The sequence below is a fragment of the Manihot esculenta genome, chromosome 17 (genome assembly GCF_001659605.2).
Source record: "Manihot esculenta cultivar AM560-2 chromosome 17, M.esculenta_v8, whole genome shotgun sequence".
Taxonomy (NCBI): Eukaryota; Viridiplantae; Streptophyta; class Magnoliopsida; order Malpighiales; family Euphorbiaceae; genus Manihot; species Manihot esculenta.
Genome location: NC_035177.2, coordinates 10,095,457 through 10,114,196, shown reverse-complemented (window position 1 = coordinate 10,114,196; position 18,740 = coordinate 10,095,457). Strand labels below are relative to the sequence as shown.

The window sequence follows — 18,740 nt, the reverse complement described above, 5'->3', positions numbered from 1 at the left end:
ATTTCTTAGAACTTATGAATAGTTGCGTAAGAATTGCATATTTTTTATTTTTGTGATCGTTTAGTTTTTTACGGTAAGAAAATAGAGTTAATTATAGTATTTCTTAAAAATTCGATAATGATGTGGCCGACTAATTGATAAGAGATCTCGTCGGCTAATCGATCGAAAATTCCGCGATTACAAGCGTAATGGGAATCTGCTAAATTGTGCCTGCTAATGATAATTTTATGTGAAAACTCGACCTATTTAGAGAGCGCGAGTTTTGATGAAAAACAGGATGCAACGATGTTCGAGATTTCCTTTCCACGGGTGAGACTGTGTATCAATTTATTAGACTCTTACCATATGATCCTATTTTATAGTGATAGCTCATACTTTACTTTAGATGATCGTCCTATTATATCAGATATTTAAATAAATATAATATAATAATTATATTAAATATTTTATTTTTTAAATATTTAAATAATATTAAATTTAAAATTAGAATAATTTTTAAAATTAAAATAATATTTTTCAGATATTATTTTATTAATGACACTACAAAAATATTAAAATAATTTTAAAGTGTGCTCCTTCTTCTTCATATATATATATATATATATATATTATAGAAATCTATTGAAAAATAAAAAACTAGGCTGCTGGTCTATAAATAATAAATTAATTAATTAAAAATAATTGTTTATCCCAGTAAATAAGTTGGAGGGTTAGATCCAATTCCATACGGTTGGTCGTGTCTGCCGACACTCCGCGGCCCAAGTCACACTCTAGTGCGTAGATGAAACGTCACCAATAAAGTAGTTGTTAGATTTTTATTTTTTCTCTTTCAAAGGTATAATCATTAATTTAATTTCATTACATCTTTGATTTTGAACCTCATCAAATATCCTTTTGCTTATAACATATCGATTTCTTAGCAAATAAATTATGTGAAATAAATTGTTAGTCATGTAATTAATAAAATTATTTATACATTAACGTATTATGTTATTTTAAATTGTTCTATTATAAAATAAATATATCCATTATTAATAATTAAAAAATATGAAATTAATATATATTTGTGCTTTAAAATTAAAGAACTAAATTAAATTGATATGGAAAATTTTATTTTAAAAGGCTCATTTACAAAAAAAAACAAAAAAAAAAAAAAAAGATATCATTGCTAATACGTTTATCTCAGCATTTTCAAAAATTCTTTAAGATTCACTGAGCTATAACTTTAGACATTTTAATCAATTTATCCATTTCCTAAATATATCCAATATATTTTGTTAATTAAATTTTAAGTAAAAGTTAGTCTCCAAAATTTATTATTAATATTTTCATCCATATATTTTTAAAAATACACCACTTTTAATATATATTTCACTTTTTAATAGGGATAAAATTATATAATAAAATTAAAATTTTGAAATTTTTTAATGATGTTTTAAAAATATAAAAATAAATTTATTTATTATTGATAACCGTTGAGTTTTTATATTCATACGCAGTAAACTTTTAAAAAAGAATCAGACCGTAACCTATTAGAATTCACTGTATAAATCTGTTTATTAACACGTGATTCAGATCACGCTCGAGCATGTAAGACAGATAAGGGTTTGAACCCAACAAAAAGGAATCTAACTCATTTAACTTGATGGTTGAGCAGAAATGAATCTATCTACATTCAGAACCATGTCTGCATAAATACCGCAGAAAATTAAATAGTTATCTGATGAGGAGAAAGAAAATAATACGTCCATACATATGATTCTATATAATAGCGACATGTGATATTATAATAAAATAACAGACGTTTTTAGAAGATCAATAAAAGAAAATAAAAAAATATAAACATTCAAATTAAATTTATACACACTGAAACTTATTATGTTCTAAATTTTAGTTTATTAATTATAATATTATTTAAAAATATTTTTATAATTCACTCATATTTATATAATTTTAAAAATTAGTTAAATATTATTAAATTATTTACAAATATTTAATAAATTCCTAAAAGTTAAAAGGGTATTGAAATTTTTAGTAAACTTCATAAATTAGTGTTATTATTTTAAATATCATTAAAATTTAATTTAATAATATAAATGATTTTTAGAAATACAGAGGCAGTAAATTATAGAAATTTAATATTACTACCATTTAAGTGATTAGTTTAGTTATCATTTTCAGATGTAATTGAGTGGTGGGGTCCACATGATTGGTAACGGTAGACAGTGTGGGTCCCTTTTTTTTTTTAAGTCAAATATCTACTGATTTGCATTGGTAATTAATGAAGGGATGGAGATGGAATGGAGCAAGACCGTTGTTTCCTCTTTCCTATATTTATGATGTGCCACAGCTAGTAATCACATAACGCACCGTATTCAATAATATAAGCAAATATATTTTTCTTTTGGAAAAATTACTTCTTAATCCCTAAGATTTAACGTAATTAACACTTCTGTCCCTCTATTTTGGCGACCCAACACTTATGTCCAACACTTATGTCCCTCACTTTCTCTTCCGTCCAAATTCGTAGTCCTTCCGTCCATTTAAACCGTTTGGTCAAAGAGTCAAAAGTGAGAGGTGATAATTTTTTCCAGAAATACCCTTCTCTTAATGTGAAATTCCTTTTTTTTTTTTTCTTTTTCATGTTTTCTCCAGTTGCAGAAGAAGAAGAAGAAGAAGAAGAAGAAGAAGAAGAAGAAGAAGAAGAAGAAGAAGAAGAAGAAGAAGAAGAAGAAGAAGAAGAAGAAAGGAGGGTAGGAAGAAGAAGAAGAAGAAGAAGAAGAAGAAGGAGGAGAAAGAAGAAGAAGAAGAAGGAGAAAGAAGAAGAAGAAGAAGTTGCAGAAAAGAGTAGGAAGAAGAAGAAGGAGAAGAAAAAGAAGAGACATTTGGGTTTGGGTTTAGTGAGGGTTAATTTTGTCAATTCACGTGTTCTAAACGGCTATTTTGGATGGAATGACTACTAATTTGGACAGAAAATAAAGTGAAGGGCTTAAGTGTTGGGTCGCCAAAATAGAGGGACAGAAGTGTTAATTACGTTAAATCTCAGGGACTAAAAAGTAATTTTTTTCTTTTTTTTTTTTTAATTTTCGAGAGCAGAAAGCTAATTCCACCCTCAGGATATCACTGGCTTTTTGATATTTAATGAAAATTATATTTTAATTTTTATACTTTTAAATTTAGTATATTAATATATTTTTAAATTTAGTCCACTAAAGGAGAAAAAACTATTTGAACTTGAATTTAAAGGCATATTATATCAAAAATTTTTATTTAATTTTTCTTTTATTAATTTGTTTTTAATTTTTAAATATAAGATATTAAATTTAATAAATATGTGAGATTAATTTAAAGAAATATAAGTATTTATTTATAAATAATTATAATATTTAGAGATTAATTTATAAAAATATAGAGATGCGGAACTATTTTATTATAAAATAAAACTTTATAGTTAATAGATAATATTTCTTCTCAACTCGATCGCAATAGAAATATTCTCTCCACTGTTAGATCGAGTGTGAACACTTCTCTTTGATTTTATACTTTTCTAGCATTTATATTTGTTAAGAGAGGGTTTTTCTTTGGATGTTACTTGATTGTTTGGTTTCTTTTTTCTTGCTTAGCTTTTAAGGTTGGGGATTGTCCATAAATCTATTCTTACTGCGGTTATATCTTGGTGAGCTTGAGGAGTAAAGAAAGTGCAAAGGGGACACCGAAGAATGCATCTCCAACGGCTCTCTGCTGGTGATGTTTAGTCTAGGAAAACTATTTTAGTCTCACGCATTGGACCTCTTATGGTTGAAAAAGATGATCATGATTTGTCTCCATACACAGAGCTGAGTAGTATTCAGTTCAAATCGAAAAAATCGTTCGAATCGAATTAATTTTAAATTCAGTTTGATTTTTTATTTAATTCAGTTCGATTTGATTTTTAATTTTAAAAATTTCGATTATTTCAATTCGGTTTGATTTTGATAAAAAAAAATCGAAAAAATCAAACCGAACCAATTAATAATAATAATATGTTATTTTCAATAATATAGAGAAATTAAATTATATTAAGATTAAAATATTTTAATTAAATTTTAAAATATTAAAAATAAAGTGTAAAAAATAAAAAATTTATTAAAAATTAAAACCGATCAAACCAAACCGAATCGAACCGGTTCGGTTCGATTCGGTTTCTGATCAAAATCAGCTCGATTTGATTTTTATAAATATTAAAATTTTAATTTTTAGTTTATTCGGTTCGATTCAATTTTAAACCAAACCGACCGAATGCTCATCCCTGTCTATAAGGCCAAGTCTTCATTATCTCCCATCAGATCTAGTTGCATGCAACTGTTTTCTTGTTTCAAGTTCTTGTCTCTCTTATCTACAAGTGTTGGATGTTGATTTGGGCTCCTCCTCTAATTTTCATTGTGTGCTTAAAGTCCAAGGTTTTGGCTATTTTTTATGGGTGTTTACTTCTACCGCTATGATAGACGCCTTTTCCGGCAGCCAATTCTTTCAAATTTTTTAGCAGTCTCTCCAAATGGGATCTAGGTGATGGGTCAAAGAGCTTTCGGCTTGCCAGAGTTTGTTCTACTGGGTTTTGTCTTCTTGGGCTATAGAGACCTACTTGTTTAGGACCTACTTGTTGGCCTTGGACTTGAATTTAGTTGTCTTTATTTTAAAGACTTGTACAAGAAAGATCCTTTATCTTCTGCCAAACAAAGAATATAGAAATGGAGGGTTCAAATATGTTTTTATTATATAGAGTTTAATGCTTTGATCACTTAATTATATCATTATTTAATGTAAATAAATATGTAGAAGGGAGTAATATTTGATTTAAATCGAAAAAATCGATCAAATCGAATTAATTTGAAAATTCAGTTTTGTTCAGTTTTTAATTTAAAATTTTAATTATTTTATTTTGATTTAATTTTAGTAAAAAAAATGAAAAAATCAAACCCAACATATTTGTGATAATAATATATTATTTTTTATTATATAAAGAGACTATAATTAAAATTGAAATATTTTAATTAAATTTTAAAATATTAAAAATAAAATATAAAAAAAATAAAAAATCTATTAAAAGACCAATTTATTAGAATTGAATTAAATCATATCATTTCAATTTGATTTGATTTCTATCTTAAAATCAATTTAGTTCAATTTTATAAATATTAAAATTTTAATTTTTAATTCATTCATTTAATTTAATTTTAAATTCAACTGATTAAATATTAACCCAATAAACATGTTTATTAAGATATTAAGCATATATTTACCAACGAAAATGTCTCTGTTCAAGTGATGGGTTTGTATTGCATGTACGTTGCACAAATTATTTGTAATCTTATTTAATGGTATAATATAATATTTATTTTATATTTTAAATTATTATTAAATTTTTTTCATAATAATTATAATTTTATTTCAAATATTATTAAATAAAATTATAAATAATTGATATAAACAATATAAAAACATATACAAAATTTTAAAATAAGTTGATTATTATATTATTTTAAAAAAAATTAATATATACCATTAAATAGATAATAAAAGACTTAAAAACACATATCCTGTGTGACATTTTTTGAAATACATTAATATATTTATTAGATTTTAAATATAAAAAATGTTTTTTAAAATCGATAAAGTTGAATGAATAAGTTTTCTAGTGAATATTTATATAGAAAAAGGAATTTTAAATCATAAGTATGTTTGTATTTAAATTTTAAAAATCTAATTAAAATTCTTATTCTCTTAATTATGTCATTGGCTATTTGTATAGGTGGTTTGCTTGAAGAATATGCTACGTGGCAATTTTTAAAATTACTAGTATACCCCCAAAAAAAGACGGTTGAAAGAGGGACAGTCAACAATAATAGCAATCAGAATTTCAGTACCAAAATAGAAAGGGAAATGGGCCTTTTTGGCTAATAAGGGATTAAAAATAATTTAATTTCTAAATCTTAATCTAAAAAAAAAAATATTTTTTAAATTATGTAAAAATTATCGCATTAAAAAAAGTATGATACATTTAAAAATTTATTCATGAAAAGTCCTGTCACCCTTTCATAAATTTCTACTTCGAGTCTCGAGATGCCGGTGGCCAATGAATAGTTCCGAAATGCCAGTAACCAATGAATATTCCATCAAAAATTGAAATTCTGACATTGAAATTTAGGTGAATATATTATTTTTAAAATTTTGCTGCGAAATCTCCTTTGTCTCCTTTTGTTCAGTTTCTCCTTAGTGTTCTCTTAGTCCAATCTTGTCAATTACTGAAATGTGGGGTCATTGAAGATCAGGTTGATTCAATTTGTGGACAGCCTACTGGTTTATAAAAAAATAGACCTTTAGCTTTTGATTAGAAGGTCATTAATGGAGGTGATCAAATTATCCATATGGTGCAAAAACGGGAAAGGGTTGACAGGAAAGGTGAACGGGCAAAGAAAAACGTACAGGCATCCCAATCCCAGGACATTAAGGACATCAAAGTGAAGACTCTGAAAGAATTATTTAAGTACAAAAAAAATTGACCTTGGTTGATTCTTTGTATTGCTGATCCTTGTGATATGCAAAGGCTTTTCAAGTACTAACTGCAAAAGGCAAACAATATCAATTACATTTCAGAATAACACAGACTTCATGTACAAGGAATTCCCTGGCCCTCAAAGCCTCCCCCTATTCCAACTGTATTAAGAAACCAAGATACGTAAGATGTTAAAGGATCTCTCCCAGCATCTCAACTCAATCAGCAAAACTCACAAAAGCTCCACAATGGTGATCATGTCACGCAAGCTCCCATCAAGGAAACATTCGACTCGTCTGCTTACAAACTTCACATTAGTCAGACATCTTAGACGACTGTTATTTAAAATATGCCTTAGACCAAACCTCCAGAATTCCCTCGCTAGAGACTAAAGTTGCTTCAGCTCTGGATAGGGAGAATCCATACTCAATCAGAAGAAGCTGCCCCATGTCAAAACATCAATGTCCTGGGCTCTGTACAGACATTTTTGGTCCATAAGTATTAATTTTAAGACCATCAAGCATACAGACAAATCCAAGAAAATTGCAAATTGAGGGAGGAGCGGTGCATTTTGAACGAACTGCAAAGTTTTAACTGTGAAATAAATACCATTCAGCTAAAGGCTTACTGGACTTCAAAGCATGGATTTGTTGATCAGAACTAGGTTTGATGCCTTCACTGGACTTCAATCTTCTTGCCTCAACTTTTTTCTTCATCCTCGCGGAACTCCAAGATCCTTCAACTGTGAAAGTGAGAAAGAACACATCATACTTGATGTAGAAAAGCAAGATTTACTGACTACCCAAATATTGTCAACGCATTCACATGTTGGTGAGGTACTTATGTATACATAGGTACTGACTGACTCGACTTGCAAATTTTTTCATATCCTAGTAAATGCTGAGGAAACTATGACATTGTTTTGGCCATTCCAAAGAAATTGTTCCTCTACATAGAAAGGGCATCAACTGATAAACTAATGCACATAGTTTGGACATTCCCAATCTACAGCTGAATTGATCATTCTATTGTATTCGTATGCTATCATAATAATCTAAAAAACCTGTGATTACTTGTATCAAACAAATACAAAAGTTCTACAAGAGTTCATGCATGCAGCAAAAGGGATCTAAGTGCACAATCAATATATTGAAATAAGAACGCAGATGAATTAAGGGGAGAAGAGAAAGTTTTATACCTTGCCATTCCCACACAACTTTTGATTCACCCTTCACCAGCTTAGGATACCGATCTACTCGAGAATCTTCTTCTACCAACTTCTCGACCTGCAATGTGACAGAATATAATCATTTGACATAATATCAGCTAGTTGCTTCTTAAACTTTATCACACTAGTTTTATCCAACGTGCGTTGCACCTTTTTACACTCATTATATTACTTTTAAATATAAAATAAAATTATATTATAAAAAAGTACTTCAATGTTCATATTTTTATTATAAAGATCATAATACATATTTTGTAAAAATTATAAAAATTTAAATATATAATTAACTTAATCAATCTCTAATTTATTATTTGTACATATACAAACCAATTGTTATATAACAATGAAATTCAGAAAAATATAAACTAAAATAAAGAAAAATATTTCAAATATAATATAAAATAATATTATAAAAAATACTTCAATGTTTAGATTTTATTATAAAGATTATAATATATAGTTTATAATTTAATTCTATAATAAGGTATTAAAATTATAATATTATAATATTATATTTGAAAATTTTAAATATATAATTAACTCAATCAATCTCTAATTTATTACTTATACATATATAAACCAATTTATAACAATGAAATTTAAAAAAATATAAACTAAAATAAAGAAAAATATTTCAAATATAATATAAAATGATATTATAAACAATACTTCAATGTTTAGATTTTATTATAAAGATTATAATATATAGTTTATAATTTAATTCTATAATAAGGTATTAAAATTATAATATTATAATATTATATTTGGAAAATTTAAATATATAATTAGCTCAATCAATCTCTAATTTATTACTTATACATATATAAATTAATTTATAACAATAAAATTCAGAAAAATATAAATCAAAATAGAAAAAATAATAATAATGTTTCCACCCTAACCCTCTAAAATAGAATAATGTAATATTACAATTAACATATGAGATAAATAAAGAAAAGAAGCATTTTTCTTGGTCTTGTGCGGCGACATATAAATATTTTTTTCTTGTTTGAACTATTTTTTTCTTTGTCTTGTGCGGCAATATATAAAGAAAGACTACTTTTCCAAATTCATTCTTCCTGAAAATATTATGATGTCTTCGTTATGAAGAACTCATTTTCTTTTGGCAGTATCTATTTATATACAAGAGTTGTATAAAAATAAAGATTGATCGGTTAATGATAAAATTATTTGATCTTGAAATGAGATTGATCTAATATAATCTCGAGATTACAAAAATTACAATTGACGAATCTTACTATATTTTACAATTAGTTTTAAATTAAAAATTTTAAATAATAATAAATTTTTTTTTTTAATTAATCAAAATATAGGTAATTTATAATAATTGTAAATATGAGTATTTTAGACAATTTTATTGTTTGCTACTCCTCTCACTTTCATACATAATATAAATTACATGTAAACTGAAAAATAATAAAAAATATATGAATTTATTATAGATAATAGGGTCATTTATATTATAGTCCTTGAGGTTTAGTAAAACCCACAAGTTAGTCCATGCTTATTTAATAATAAACAATTTAGTCTCTGAAATTATTTTATTAACAAAACAGTCCTTTTAATTTTACCGTTAGTTAACTGTTAATTAAAGAAATCAACTCAAATTAAAGGGACTAAATTATTATAAATATTAAAATCATAAGGACTAAATTGTTATAAATTATTAAAATTATAAGGATTAAATTGTGATAAAAAGTGAAATTTGAAAGACTAAATTGTCATAGTTTAACAGTGAATTTTAATAGAATGACTATTTTGTTAACATAAAGAAACTTTTAGGACTATATTGTTTATTATTAAAACGATAGAGACTAAATTATGGATTTTCTAAATCTCAAGTATTTTATTATAAATTACCATAGATAATAATTAAATTAAATTAATATTTGATTAAATCATTTTTATTTTATTTCTAAATGTAATATATTATAAAGTTTTACTTTTTCTTACTATATTAAAGTACCATAATTTTTATTAATGTTATTATAAATATTTTAATAGTTTTTATAAAATCTACTTAATTAAAAGGAAAAAAAAGATCTTATTTTTATGAAACGGTTATAGTTTTAATCGGTTGGAACCACTTTTTTTTTGAAAATTTTTGAATTATAATAAAAATTTAAAAACAAATAGATAACGAATTTGAAATTTATATAAATTCTATCATTAATTTAATTAGTAAAATTTAAATTAAAATAGTTTGAATTTTTTTAAAAAATTTTGAACGATCTGTCTAATAAAATTATTATTTTTTATTAAATCTAATCCTTATAGAATAACTAAAATCATCTATTAAAAAAGTCTCATAAGTAAAACTACAAAGATATTTAAGTAACATGATAAATAATTATATTAAATATTTTTTTTATTCTTTTAGTATTTAGATAATAAAATTAGTTTAAAATCAAGATAGTTTTTAAAATTAAAATAATATCTTTCAGATATAAACTCCACAATTAATTAAATTAATAAAATTTAAATTAAATTAGTTTGAATTTTTGAAAAATTTTGAATTATCTATCTAGCAGAATCATTATTTTTTACTAAATCTAATTCATATAGAATAACTAAAATTATCTATAAAATCAATCTCCTCAGTAAAGTTATAAGGATCAATACTTCAGTAACAACATATAATAATTATTTTAAATATTTTGTTTTTTAAGTATTTAGATAATATTAAGTTCAAAATTAAAACAATATCTTTTTGATATTATTTAAACTCATTAATAATATTAAAACAATCTCATCAATAAAACTACAAGGATATTTAAGTAAATTTGGGTATTCTCCCTCCCCTTTACACATTTATATATATTTTAGATATACAAGCACTGAATCATACATCTTCTTAAACTTTACCATATGTAAATGCAGTGAATCATACAACTTTGGAGGAAATGGTGAATGCTACAAGAAGGGGTATAAATGAGTCAAGTTGCTCATATTTAACACACAATATTTTAATTTCAACTTAGCTCTAAGCTCAGGGACTCAAGTAGCTCGCAAACCTAATTGAGTAATTAATAATTTTTCATATGGTTTTAAAATGTTAAAAGATTTAATTTATTTATCATATTTAAGTGAGTACTTGTGCTATTTACCTTACTGAATATTATTACGGCAAGAGGTGACCAAGGCCACAGGGTAACCTATGACCTTACGTGAGAGGAGAGGGGAGAGGCAAGGGCCATTTTGAAGTGAGGCACCATAGCCTCTAAGTACACAAACACAAGCACACGCATACATGTGTACACTGCCACAGAAAGAGAGCGGAAAGAGAAGTGAAGAAGAGAAATTAGGGGGGAAAAGGGAAATCATTTTGCCAGGTCCAGCAGGAAGAGAGAGAGAGAGAGAGAGACATACAGAAAGTAAGCATTAGAAGAGAAGCGAAAGAGAGAGAAAGAGGAAAAAAGAGAGACATGCCTGCTGGCTAGGAGAGCAAGAGAATAGTCTTTGGAGCTACTGGCTGCTGTTTGAAACAGATTGGAAGATTCTAGGGTTCTTGTTTGCTGCTTGAAGGCATTAAAAAAAATTGACATTTATTTCAGTGAGACAACCCCTCTGGGGCTTCTTGCCTGGCGCCTTTACCAACAGGCAATTTTGGGACTGCAAATTTCATTTTTTCCCTGAGCTTGTGTGATAAGATGCCTACTTAGGAGCACTTTGTGGAGGCTCTGTTGACCTTGAATTTGTCGATGCTGTTAACATTTGTGGATTTAGGATATTTTTTTATGCCAATGAACAAGAATTTGAGGGGAGAGAGAGAGAGAGAGAGAGAGAGGGAGTACCATAGACAGCAAGTGATCATGAGATAGACATAGGTGACTATATGAGAAAGAGAATATGGATGAGAGAAATTATTTCCAAAGGTCAATTTTTTTTTTTTCCTATGCCTTTCATGTCACTACTTTAACCTAGAAACCTTCAATAGTAGGAAAGATTAGTTGTACTGTTAATCAAATCAGATTTGGGTAGTTCCAAGATACAAATTCAAGTTCAAGACAATGCTATTACAGGGGGGTCAAAGTTTAGGGATAATGGGTAGAAGTCTAAACCTGTAAAGTATCTCATCCCACTCAAATAGGGAAGTGTAATTGCAAATGAAACATCAATTTATTAATTTATAATTAAATAGGTATAATTAGATTCAAAGAAATTGAATAATACCTTTTTCCATAACACTGTATCCTTCCTTTCTTTGGGCAAAAGCAGATGATCTCGTAACTGAGAGGCAATCAACCAAGGTTCAACATTTGATGTCTTTGACATCAAGGCATTCTCTCCCAGGATCTCACAAACCTGAAAATAGGCAGCATCTCCATTGGTGGCTTTCTCTTTAGATAACAAATCAAAGCAAAAATGGGTGTTATAATTGAGCACCTAGATAGATCACTTCCAATACAGCAAGCTTATGTTGACTATAGAAGCACACCCAAAATCAAATTCAATCCCTTCAGAAAATCCAACTCTAAGGAACCATATAATGGGAAGGCAATAACAAATTGACATTTTAAAAATGCTAGATAATAAGAATTGAAGCTAACAGTAGTTAATAACTTTATACCAAAATTAAAAAATTACAGATTATTCATAATCATCCCCAGCAATATCATTTGAATGCAACTTTTTCCATCTACTATATTTGTTACCTTTTTTTTCTTAATTTCTGTGGTTTTAAAGAAAGTTCATTGTTTAGCTTAACCAAAACTATTATTCAAAACCATAAGCGATATAAAAATTAAATCAAGAATCAGGTTTTGAACCAAGAGTATCTAGATTTTATAGATAATGCACAATGGCCTCCACAATAACTCAATTTACAACAAGTAGAGAAATCAGAAGCTAAGAATCATACAATAAATCTATACAATGAAAGAAGACATGGTCACACAGCCATTGAATACCTGATGGTAAAGCTCTTCACTTCTGGTTGATAGGTAAAATCTACGTTGGACTTTCCTAAGTAATAATGTGGATGCCACAACCTATAGATTCTCAACAGTGTGAAAAAACTTCAACATTTGATACCTAATTAAACATGAAACCTTTACAAAGTCTTACGAGTACAAAAAGCATTGAAGTAACAAAAGCATGCTTGAAGATCCATTGCTGAAGGCGACAAATAAATGGTTTGTAATGTTCTGCAACCAAGTCTGGGCACTTCAACTCTTTGCTCCTGCAAAATATATTTATACAATTAGAATCCTCATCGCACAGCCAACCAGAACCCAAGGCATTCACCAAACTCAACGCGTGAACAGAGGGTGGAGTAGCATACCCGTATAAATTTGTCCTCATTTCCAATAAACTACCAAGCATTTCCATTGCCTTCTTTTTGGTAAAAATATTTATAGCACTGTCTGGCATTAAATTTTCCATCAGTTGGTGTCCATCTAAATCATTCCAAATTTCATCTTCTTGGACCTATAAACGCCCACTTATTTATCAGAATTATAGATGTCAGCTGGATACTAATTGAACAATTACCACCTTCACCAGCAAAAGAAAATTTTGGAATAACAGAAACAGCTTCCACAGTGTGGATAGCTGCAAGAAAGACATACCCAAATTTTCCCCATCCCATGGCACAAAAATTGAGCATAAGCTTCACAAAGGCGATTTTCCACCCATTCTGACTGCAGTTGCATTGCACAAAATAGAAGAATTTTATACAGGCATAGCAAAAATTCAAAGCAAATATTTTTCTTTCATGCTCAGAAAATTAGAGTACCATAATGAATAAGATTCATAGAACAGACAAGTTTCTTAGCTCTTTCATTAATCTCTCCATCTTCTACACATATGTTTCTATGCTTTCTAAAGCCACGAGCACATTCCAACTTGCCTTGACTACATTCTCCATTTTTTGGACAAGGCTCACAAAAATCTGCAAAATAATGAGAGCTAATTAGGAGAGAAAAAAGGAAATAAGCATTATACAAAGAAAGACTGCTATGAGATAACAAATAACAAGGATTGCAATGCAATTCAGTTCATACTTGAACTTCTTTCTAAAGTTTCTGGGTTAAGCCCATTAAAGGTTAGCGGTCGAATAGAGATTCCAATAAACCCCAAAACTTCGAATCAAAGCCATATATAACGAGTGAACTTATCTCTAAGAAACCAGATCACTCATGAGAAATAGTAATGAGGCATATCCAATCCAACTTTGAAGTTCATCCATTTCCAAAAGAAACCCAAATAGAATACGATTTATGCCGTTTATGAATTGAATTCCAGCTCAAACTGGCCCTGTTCAACTTGGCTTGGGTGAATTCAACTATTGACATCGCATATATCACATCAATTTCAAAATGTAAGCACAAACTCGAAGGAAATATAGAGCCATACATAGTTTAGAGTGCCAATAACATTTCCACAGAACAAAGGACACCCAGCAAGGGAAACAAAGAATCTGGAGATTTTAATGAGAGGAGTCACATAATCAAGAATCGGACAATACCCACCTGAGAAAGGATCAGAAGAGTCTACATTGCTATCGCAAAACGGCTTTGTTGTGGGATTGATGTAGCTTACTATGAAATTACATGTCAAAGCTACCGAAGAAGCGATTGCCAGAACTGCTATCAGTCTCAATAATTCTTCCTTCGAAGGAAACAGACTGTGGGGTGGTTCCATCAACGGAGAATGTGAAGAAGAAGAAGATAAGCTGGGTTCACGTTCAGGCTTGGGGCTCTTGGAAGCCGGTTTTGGGCGCTTTTTGGTGATAGAAGACATCAACCGAAGAGGGTTTTTCAGCTTCTTTCCGATGGATGGAGAGAGAGAGAGAGAGAGAGGATGGGGGTTGGATTATTACAATAATATTAATTTTTAATAATTAAGTAAATAATTTAAAAAAATTAAATTATATAACAAGTTAATTAAATAACCAAAGGAAATATTTTAGAAAAATATGAAGCAATTTTATTTATAATAAATAAATTAAATATATAAAAAGTAAGAAACACATTGCAATATCTAAAACACTCGAAAATTATTAAAATTTTAGAATTATAGCACATAATAAAATTACTAAATGTTAGTTTCAAAAAACATAAAATTATCAAATATTTGTGAAAAATCATTTTTATATTTTTAATAATAAAGCCAAAACTTTCAAATTAATTGTATTTTTAACTAATAAATTAAATAGAATCTGGAAAAGTTAAAATTAAAATATAATATGGTTTTTAAATTTTTACTTTATTAATAAAATAAATATTTTTACTTTAGTTATGTCTATTAAATTCAAATATAATTTCTTTTGTCGATTAAATTATTTTCCTTTTTTAATAATTAAAAAATTATAAAAATTAATTTTAAATTAAATTTAATAGTTTTATTAATCTATACTAAAATAATAAAATAATATTTTTAAATTAATTTTAACAAGAAAACTTGAATTTCTAAAGAACATGAATAAAAAGGTGAAAGCATGCGAGTATAGACAATTGGACCAAGAAGAATTCACTTTATTATAGGTATCGATGATCGGTATGCAATGTTTTTAATTTAGAGAATTCAGATATTTGAGACTTAAATTAGACTTAATTATAGATATTTTTATTTTTATTGTAAATATTCATAATTTAAATTAATTCTTTATATATAAATACTTAAATTTTATAAAAATTAATTTAATTATAATATAATTAAAAAAAATTTTCAAAGAGTCTTGCTATTTTAATTGGCATAAATTTCAAATTTATCACAAAAAGTTAGAGTTAATTAATAGGTCAAGCTTTTAGGCAACAATATCAAGGTAGCGCCACCCCGCTTCAAGCACGCGTGTAGTACCCGACTAGACTCCGGCGTCGAAATTTTAATCTTCCGACGGTATTCCCGTTGGAATTCGAAATCTCGGATACTGGAACCTCTAGAAGGGTAAAATATGTTTTTACAAAATGATTTTTATGGTTTTATTATTTGGTTTTTAGTTAAAGTTTTAAAAAGAAAAGAAAAATACTTTTTGGAGAAAAGCCCAGTTTCGGCCGTCGAACATGGTGCTGCCGCGGGAACTTTCCTTTCGACCCCCGAAGGTGGTCTGGTCAGCCACCTATAAGAGGCCTCCAGTCCGAAAATGGGGGAGTTTCTCTTTCCATTTTCGGACAAAGGTGAGTTCTTGCCCTTCTTTTGATGATGTTATATTTTTCCTTCAAATCCTTCAAATTTTCATGAGTTTTCGCTTGTTTTTGAAGTTTTAAGCTTGAATCCAAGATTTTAAAGTTGGAGACCGTTTCTCCTCAACTCCAAACTTGGGTCACATCTACCTTAGATTTTCAAGAGGTAAGTGTAGATCATTGCCTTTTCATATGTTTTAATTAAGTTTTATGAAGGGTTAAGGGGTAAAGATGCATGTTATGGCTAGATCAAAGGTTATAGGCTTTGAGTTGGGTTTTGATGAATGTATGCTCTCTCTTGTATTTTGTTGTTGTTTGTTGGGGTTTAGACTAGTTTTTATACCCCTTATGCATGTTGGAGTGCGTATGCATGTTGTGGGAAGTTGGGTGTGAGGATTTGAGAGTTTTGGGGCTAAAATGCATAGGGCGGAATCGGGTTCTACCATTCTGGAGGACCCAGGTTCGGCCGCCGAAGTAGGGTTCGGCTGCCGAACCCGCCCCCGAAAGTCCCTGACTTTTGGATCTGTGGACTTTCGGCCGCCAAACCTGTCCCTGAAGGAACCCCGACTTTCGGATCTGTAGAAGACCTTCGGCCGCCGAACCTGCCACCGAAAGTCCTCTGCCCAGCCTTCCTTTGCTTGTTTTGCATGCATGTTTTGTGATGTTTTAAGGGGTTTTTGGGGAGTTGTTTAGAGTCTTGTTAGAGTTATGTTTGGTCTCTCACTTGAGTCCACCTGTGTAGGATCGGACCCGAGAGACTGTAGAGGCCAGCAGTGAGTCTGCTGCTACAGTTGTAGTCAAGCGTCAGCCAGAGGTGAGTAAAACTGAACTAATCTCTTGTTTTAAAGTAGTCGAGCGTCAGCCAGAGGTGGAACAAAGCCTGAGGCCTGAGGCCTGAGTGCCTCCTTGGGATTCTCCCATATCCTCTTCTGACATACTCATGCCCAAACTACTATCTCTTCTCTGGTTATCCTCCTCTGTTTCCATCACATCCGCTGATATACCATCATGAACTGATCTCCTCCGACTTGCATCAAAAGACCTTCTAGGGTCCCTTGATGTACCCTCTTTGATTGTCCTACAATATCTTGCCCTCTGCAGAGCAGGGGTGTAACATCCTCAAACCCATAGCTAGAATAGTAACATCACTAGGTATGGGTTAGGCTATGTCACCACTAGAGTAAGTGGCATTAGGGGAGGTGCTAGCTTAAATTTAATCTGCTAATAACTGAATCATAGAAAACTCAAACAAAGAAACGGACATATCCAGAAATAAAGCAGACAGTGTGATTAGCGAGTCAGGAACGAGTAACTTTTGGGAGGTGCTTAGGGTTTCCCGACATACTTGCTTGAGGTGCTTGTTTACATCCGACATGCTTGCAGTTTAGTAGGTGACAGAATGGTTGTCGAAGCCGGTCAAAATAAATAACCTGTTTAACTACCAACAATATTAAAATTGCAGACAGTGGTAAGAGGATCGTATCCACAGGGAATTGACACTCGTTTACCTTCCTTGAATAGACCAAATTAAAGAGAGCAGAAAAGAAAAGAAAGTGCAAGTGCATGTAAAGTAAAAAATGGGGGTTTCAAGATTGATTTGATTAAGCTAAAGAAAAGAGCAATTAAAATTAAGCAGAAAGTAAATTGAGGGTAAAACAATGATGGTAAAAGCTCTAGTTGAAGATTTAGATTCACTTTAGTTGAAGGGATTGATCATTGACTCAAATGTTCCTTTGTTGATTCAATAAATTGGCTATGGAGATTGAAGAAGCTTCTCACATCCATAGTCTCTCTTTTAGATTAAATTAATTAGGGAAAGTCCACCAATCAATTACTAATTAACAATTGCCAAAGAACGTCTTTGAGCCTTAGGCCTTTTGCAAAAGTCAATCGCATAAAGTAATGGAGAGAACCAATTCTAGTCACCCACATGCATGGAGACAACACTAGATCATGCAATTTCCTTGGTTGTGCACCAAGTGTTCTTATGTTCAAACGATTCAAGCAAATACGGACTTAAAATCATTCAAAACAACAATATATCACTTTGCAACAAAAATCAATGGAGATCTTAAATAACAAAGCAATAATATCCTTAAGCATGAAATCACAAGAATATTGAATAACAAAAGGTAAAACAATGAATGTCCAAGTCTCTCAATCCACAATACAACTAAAGCTTCACTTGATCTTCAACTAGAATAAAGGTTTCAGCCACTCATGGCTGAAACAAAAACTAAAAATAAAGAAAGGAAGAAAAAGAGAAGATGTCACTTGCAATCCCGTAGGTGTCTCCCAAGGGGAGTGTAAAGACCATGTAGAGGCTTCTTATGTGGCTTTTTATAGTTGAAAAGTGTTGCCCTAGGTCATACTTACTGCCCAAGAGGTATTTTCTGCCCAAGATGTGTCTGAAAAGGAAAGAATCGCGCTTTTCGGCTTCAGAAGGAAGGCTGCGCGAAAATGCACTGCGAAAGGAAGTTGATGCGCGCGGTTTGGTCTCAGAAAGGGAAGGAGGCGCAGATTGTGCTTCCTAAATAAGTTTAGATGCTGACCTTGCTTCCTAATTAGTGTAGAGGCTGCCCAAGGTGCTGCCCATGTGCAACTTGCTGCCCAAGTTGTTGCAAAAGAGGAAAGAATCGGACTGCAAGGCTTCAGAAGGAAGTTGGTACGCAGATTGCCTTCAGAATAGGAAAGGAGCGTACCTTGTGCTTGAAAAGGAAGGAAGAGCGATCCAAGGCTGCCAATAGAGGAAGAAAAGTCGTGGCTTGATGTTCATAAGGAAATATGCACGTACCAAGGCTTTCAGAAGAGAAAGGACGCGCGGATAATGCTT

General features: G+C 29.9%; 1 protein-coding gene across 2 annotated transcripts; it reads right to left on the bottom strand.

The window, feature by feature from the left end:
* Positions 1-6,574: 6,574 nt before the first annotated feature.
* LOC110604496 lies at positions 6,575-14,597 on the bottom strand. 2 transcript variants are annotated; one of them, XM_021742678.2, is made up of 10 exons: positions 14,255-14,596; positions 13,547-13,674; positions 13,352-13,423; positions 13,066-13,211; positions 12,849-12,963; positions 12,692-12,772; positions 11,955-12,086; positions 7,731-7,818; positions 7,161-7,274; positions 6,575-7,005 (listed from the first exon to the last, which is right to left on the bottom strand). In XM_021742678.2, the coding sequence occupies exons 1-10, from the start codon at positions 14,523-14,525 to the stop codon at positions 6,983-6,985; spliced, it is 1,170 nt and encodes a 389-aa protein (XP_021598370.1). In that variant the 5' UTR covers positions 14,526-14,596; the 3' UTR covers positions 6,575-6,982. The 2 variants fall into 2 exon arrangements, with proteins under 2 accessions (XP_021598370.1, XP_021598371.1); XM_021742679.2 differs by having other exon boundaries at positions 6,864-7,005; positions 7,142-7,274; positions 14,255-14,597.
* Between the last annotated feature and the right edge of the window lie 4,143 nt (positions 14,598-18,740).

What these genes read in the sequence shown, in the direction of transcription:
- LOC110604496 (XM_021742678.2), bottom strand. Translation starts at nt 14,525, where the DNA reads ATGTCTTCTATCACCAAAAAGCGCCCAAAACCGGCTTCCAAGAGCCCC. An exon ending in ATGGGATGGGGAAAATTTGG is followed by an intron (nt 13,212 to 13,351) that starts GTATGTCTTTCT and finishes GGGCGTTTATAG; the next exon opens with GTCCAAGAAGATGAAATTTG. An exon ending in ATGAGGACAAATTTATACGG is followed by an intron (nt 12,964 to 13,065) that starts GTATGCTACTCC and finishes TATATTTTGCAG; the next exon opens with GAGCAAAGAGTTGAAGTGCC.